The sequence below is a fragment of the Lepidochelys kempii genome, chromosome 9 (genome assembly GCF_965140285.1).
Source record: "Lepidochelys kempii isolate rLepKem1 chromosome 9, rLepKem1.hap1, whole genome shotgun sequence".
Classification (NCBI taxonomy): domain Eukaryota; kingdom Metazoa; phylum Chordata; order Testudines; family Cheloniidae; genus Lepidochelys; species Lepidochelys kempii.
Window position 1 is genome coordinate 61,773,613 of NC_136388.1, and position 6,371 is coordinate 61,779,983.

The following is a 6,371-nucleotide window of genomic DNA, read 5'->3' on the forward strand; positions in this document are numbered from 1 at the left end:
ACTATCCTCATTCACAGATAGGCCAGAAGGGACCCTTATGGTCATTAGTCTGAGCTCCTACAGGCACAGGCCAGAGAATCATCCCAGAATTTCTCTCCATACACCCCTCCCTCCTGCACAATTGGCCAGATCTGTTCTGGGATTTGGGTTTTTTTACCTTCCTCTAAAGCATCAAACATTCTCCACAGCTGCAGATGGAACACCAGACAGGGTGGTACAGAGAATTCTCTTTCTAAGTGTTTGGCTGGTGTGCCTTGCTCGCATGCGCAGTGTCAAACTGATGGCCAGGTTTCTATTTGGGAAGAAATTTCCCCCCAGGTCAAAGAGACAGGGACCTTATTTTTTTTCCCACTTTCCTTTGCAATATGGGGTGCGAATCGCCTACTGGGATCACCTGGGCATCTCTCACATTTGGGTGAAATTTGATGGCCTGTGATATACAGGAAGGCAGACTAGATGATCCAATGGTCCTTTCTGGACTTAAATTCTTCGAAAACTACGAAAATCGGTGAAGATAATTTCCAGGCTCTGCAGTGAGAAAACCAGGACTGCTTTTGAAAGACGGGACAGGTTCAGGCACAAAGAAAGAACTTACGATGGACTATTTCAGGAACAAGAAAGAGCTGATCCATGAGGACAGACAGGGTCAGCGGAAACTACCTAAAGGCTCAAAAGGAGACGACAACACAACTCTTGTAGCAACTAGCTTCTGCACATGTGCTTGTATCACCCGCCCAGTGATGCAGGTCAATAATACATGCAGAACTGTTGCCTGCTCTCTAGCTTACTCACACCTATTCCAAAGGCATTCCACTTCTGCACATGGACAGGGAAAACAACTGGCATCTCCAAGACATGCAGCCCTATGTGTTTGGGTTTGTATAATAAAGTCTATTCAGAACATATCTCTCTGTGTGAAGAGGACAGCAATCATACGAAGGCATTTGACTTGGTTTGGAGGGAAGCATTATGGAAAGTAGCAAATTCATATGGGGTTCCAGATAAGATAATTGCAATTGTTGGGAACACTGGGGCATGGCCACTAGGTAACTTGAGGGGATGGAAGACCACAAGTGTTAATAAAGCCCCCTTGCACTAGGCCCCGGTGTCCTTGCCCCCCCCCCCCCCCCTGCCTGGAGGCACTCGCAGCAGCTTTGTGTGCTAGGCCCAAGTGTCCTTGGCCCCCCCGCCTGGAGGCACACACAGCAGTTATGCTAAGAATTTGCAACAGTATGTTGCAGAGTCAAACTGCCTGAAACTAAGCAAGGCCAAACAAAAAAAATATAAAAAAACAATGCTAAATAAAGCAGCTTTATATATAATTTAACAAATAATACAAAAAATCAAAAAACTAGCTAAAAACTAAATTGGCTGGCTATATAAATACTTAAAGCAGCTTGCTATTAAATAAGTATGCAAAAAAAAATGTATAAAAGCCTATGTAACTTCCTGCTCTGTTATGCAGAATTTAAAATTTTATTCTCCCTGTACCTTTTTGCAGCTGCAAATAAACTTTTCTGCTTCTCCACCCCGTTGTAATTATTGGGTGTAGCACACCAGGTAACAAACCACTCCAGCTGTTGTTCAGCCTCTCGGCACTGGGTGCCGGCAACAGCTTTTGGCGTCCCTGGGTAAATATGCTAAAAATATATATATATAAAAGCCTATGTAACTTCCTGCTCTGTTATGCAAAATTTAAAATTTTATTCTCCCTATACCTTTTTGCAGCTGCAAATAAACTTTTCTGCTTCTCCACCCCGTTGTAATTATTGGGTGTAGCACACCGGGTAACAAACCACTCCAGCTGTTGTTCAGCCTCTCGGCACTGGGTGCCGGCAACACAATTATAAACGTTAAGTATAAAGAGTCCTGTAGTGCTGTAAGAATTAAGAAGCTGGTTCAAGTCAAAGTTTGGTGTAAAACAAGGGGGCAAGGATTCACCACTGCTTTTCATCGTGTTCTTTAACTGCACAGTAAGAATGTTAGATGAGTTGGAGGGTGTGACACTGGAGGATTTTGGACAGGGGTTCTCAAACTGGGGGTCGGGACCCCTGAGGGGGTTGTGAGGTTATTACATGGGGGGTGGGGAGCCGTCAGCCTCCACCCAAACCTTGCTTCACCTCCAGCATTTATAATAGTGTTAAATATATAAAAAAGTGTTTTTAATTTAGATGTGGGGGTCGCACTCAGTGGCTTGCTATGTGAAAGGGGTCACCAGTACAAAAACTTGAGAACCACTGATCTAGAATTAAGCTCCTTGGCTTATCCAGATGACATTGTACAACTGGCAGACACATTTGAATTCATGATAATACTCTTTGCTCCCTTGGAAAATTGTTGTAGTCCTTGTGGACGTACAATAAATGCCAAGAAGGTGAAGTGGTTGTATCTGGGAAAAGGGATAATAGATAAAGTGTTGAAAGGCAGCAGTGGTGATGTCACAGAACCAGCAGAATGTTATGTGTATTGAGGAAGCTTGGTCACTGCGCCGAGGGTTCCATCAAGAATGAAGTTAAAAGGCAATGTGCCTTAGCTACATGTGCTGAATTGATGAAATTTATGGATTGATGAAAACATTCTGTTGAGTGCCAAAGTAAAAATGTATCAACCTAGTGTGCTAACAGGGTTACTCACTGGTCTGAAAGCAGCTTCATTAAATAAAACAGACCTCAGAAAGCTGGAGGCAGTCGAGATGAGTTCTCTGAAAGATGGCAGGTGTAAAGTGGAACAATTTTAAGACAAATGAAGAAGTTAGAAGGAGAGTAGGAAGTGAAATCAAGGTATGGGACTGGCTACAATTGACAAGATTATGAGGGTGAGGACATTGCAGAAGACAAACAAATGAAAGGATGCCAAAGAAAATAATCCAAGCACAACCAAGGTCAGTTCAACCTAAAGGCCGGCCACTGACTAGACGATGAAACATGGTATGCAGGAACATGCCCAGGCTGGGCAGGGGAAAGGTATCTACATAGTAAAAGTATGAGCCAACCCATCTGTTTCCTCCCCTTAACATCAAATCAAGGGGGAAATGTAAAAAAGGTTGCATCTAATACATAAGAAAAAACCCAGCAACAACAGAACAAGCAATGAGCTGTAATAGCAACTGGAGGTAACTTGTGCCTGTACCTCAGTGATCAGTATGCTCCATTCCCAGTTCCCGAGTGCACACAGTGTTTCTAATTGGGCTGCATGCCAAATGCAGGCTCTGCCAGTTAGAAATAAGTCTTAGGGGACATGGCTTGTCTTTTTGCTGCACATCAACTGCATCAAGTGTGATTGGCTCCTGACTCCAACTCACCTTTGTTTTAACACATATGATGCAATAGGAAGATGCATCAATCACCACATGAGTCCCTGAACTGTTACAGCTCAGCCGTCTCCACTTGACTGAGCATCCCACACCAGCTGTGCATATAAGTGAATCTGCAGCGCCACAAGGTACGTAATCTGGGGATGGCTTCATGGGCCATGGCAGAAGCAGCGATGAAGAACCCATTAATGTTGTGCTGTGGGAAAACAGTTCCAGTCTCAGCCCATTTTTAATAATTCTAGTCTCATGCACTTTGTTTCGTACTCTATGTAGACGTTCAGGAACCTGCTGTGATGATTCATTGAGGCCTGTGTCACTACATAGTACCCATCTTCATCATGTACTCCTGGGCTTGTCTCTTTGCAGGCACAGAAAGGGCACATGAATTCAGTCTCTAGTGCAATACAGATTGGGAAGCCCAGTTATTTAAACCCCTCCAAGATTTTTATTGGCCTCCCTTGATGTCATGATTTTGTGCTACTTCTATGTAGTGCCATGCAACTAGAGCTGAGCAAATTGATATTTTTTTTGGCTTAGGAGGCCAAACCAAACAATCCTGAAAATATTTCAGTTTGGTTCAAACAAAACCTGCATTTATTTTTGGTTTCTCTCACTGAAATGAGAAAACTGGGGAAAAAAATCATTTCAGTTTAAACAAAACTATTTTGTTTGACCGCTAACAATTTTTTCTTCAGGTTTTTGTTTTTACAAAATAAATTAGTTAAATTTCTAAACAAAATGTCATTTTGACATTGTAAGTCCAAACGTTTCATTTCAAAATGGCTGAACTGAAATGTTTGACTTTTTAAAAAATGTTTTCCATTGTTTTACTGCCCAAAACTATTTGCTGAATTCGATCTGAATTTACTAGCCTCCATCCAACTCTAAATGCAAATTTCCATGACAGTAGCACCCAGGAGGACCTGTCTGGGGAAGGTAGCTTCCACAGCTCAGTCCCTCCAGTTGTGGTCAAGGGGCAGATCCCTAAGCAGAGCTCCACTCAGTGACTACCATCCTGGAGTGCCGTACAAAATAAACTGCTCCATGGGGAGGCGTGGGGATGGTGTTGCAACAATAACTCCCTTCACTGCTGGTCTCATGCTCTGGCTCTCCACAAGTCCTGCAGCAACCTCCTCCGCCACCATGCTGCAGAACCACATATACCTGGCGATGACTTTCAAAGCCCCAGCAGAAATCTCTCTGGGTGACAAGGCATGCAAGTTGAGCCATCTTTATTTTGAGACAAAGACTGGGAAATTATACCTGTTGTTAGGGCCTTATGGGAGTATCCTATGGACTTATGGGAGTTTGACATCTTCTCCCACAATTCCAAACGGGCAACAAGAAGGCCTTTTGAAATCTCCCAGAAGTCATGGCTTCAGGAAAATGTGCTGGAAAGTGCAACCACAACAGTAGAATTAGTTTGGACGCATGGTGCTCCGGGACCACACTGGTCAGTCCTACTAGTTCAGTGATCAATTCTTTACCGGACACTTTACCCATTGTCTAGGAATCCCTGCAGAGTAATCTCCCAGTCTGACAATGCAGCCTTGTGCCCAACTCTGCTCAGACTCGCTAGGAAAAGTGTGAAGTAATATATCCATTTAAAGTCAGTGCATTGTGTTTGTGGGTAAACAGCACAAGTCTTTAGGCCTTGCATCAAACCCTGGTGTGTTTGGCTTAGTTGTTTCTGCTTGTTTTTCCTCTGAGAGGAGCAGGTGCCATATTTACCGGTCTCTGTGACTCTTGCAGGTGTCTCCAGAGGTGCAGCATGACATCCTAAGGAGGCTGTTTCAGAGAGAGCCTGATGTCATTGACTATCTCTTACGCAGGAAGGTCAACACCACTCTGTAAGTCCTTGTCAAGAAAGAATTCGAAGTGGTGGTGCCGGGGTGCCTGGGCCATTAGCTTTGCAGAAACTGAGCTTTTTGCAAAATGGCAGCAAATGCACAATGTCAGCAACAATTTTGCGAATTATGCCTTCTGTTCTTTCCTGCCTCCCTCACTCTCTCCCTCCTCCCCAACAGCCCCTTCTGTCTCCTCCCTCTGAATTCCCAGTCTTTTGTCCCCCAGGTCCCTCCTTCTCTCCAAAACATTCCCTACCCCCACTGCTTCCTGTCTCCCTCAAACAGCACATTCCCCCTCTATTCCCTCCTTCCTGCCCTAAAAGCTGCCCTCTTCATCCCCTCACAAAAATTCCTCCCGTCTTCTGTTTCCTCTCCCTCACCAATATCCCTCTGCTCCCGTCGTCTCTCTGAGGCATGCACTACAGTGCCCTCCTGACTTCATTCCTCTCAACCTCTCCGGGTACGTCTACACTGCACTAAAATACCTGACTCAGGCTTGTGGAGCTTGGGCTGCGGTCCTATAAAATTGCAGTATAGATGTCTGAGCTTGGGCTGGAGCCCGGGCTCAGGTACCCTCTCCCTCTCCTACTCCTTTCACAAACCCATTCCAAACTACCTTCCTGGATGTTGCCTGTGCCTCCACGCATGCACCTGTAACTGTCTGCCTATGCCTACGTACGTGTGCACCTGACAGTGTCTGTGTGCACCTGCGTGAAGCATGCCTGTGCTGTGAGTTTGGCTGTGTATCGTACATAGACTGTGTTTGTGTGTTTGCACCTGTGCCTGTATTTGTGTATGTGCGGGCACCTGTGCCTCTGTGTAGACATTCATAGGTTTCTAGATCCCAAGGCCAGAAGGGACCATTGTGTTCATCTAGTCTGACCTCCTGTATAACACAGACCAAAGAACTTCTCCCAAATCATTCCTAGAAAAGCATCCAAACTTGATTTAAAAATTGCCAGTCATAGAGAATCAACCATGGCCATTGTTAAATTGTTTCAATGCTTAATTTCTCTTGCCATTCAAAATGTATGCTTTATTTCCAGTCTGACTTTGTCTAACTTCAACTTCCAGGCATTGGATTGTGTTGTACCGCTCTGCACTAGATTGGACAGCTCATTATTAAATATTTGTTCCCTGTGTAAATACTTATAGACTGTGATCAAGTCACTCTTTAACCTTCTCTTTGTTAAACTAAATAGATTGAACTC

General features: G+C 44.3%; 1 protein-coding gene across 3 annotated transcripts in view; it reads left to right on the plus strand.

The window, feature by feature from the left end:
• The window catches only part of ARHGAP36 (Rho GTPase activating protein 36), a 78,401-nt gene that overhangs the window by 67,122 nt on the left and 4,908 nt on the right, over positions 1-6,371 (plus strand). For all 3 annotated transcript variants that reach the window (XM_073360668.2, XM_073360670.2, XM_073360669.2), the window contains exon 10: positions 5,066-5,163. In XM_073360668.2, the coding sequence (XP_073216769.1) occupies positions 5,066-5,163 (98 nt within the window). The remainder of the gene's footprint in view (positions 1-5,065; positions 5,164-6,371) is intronic.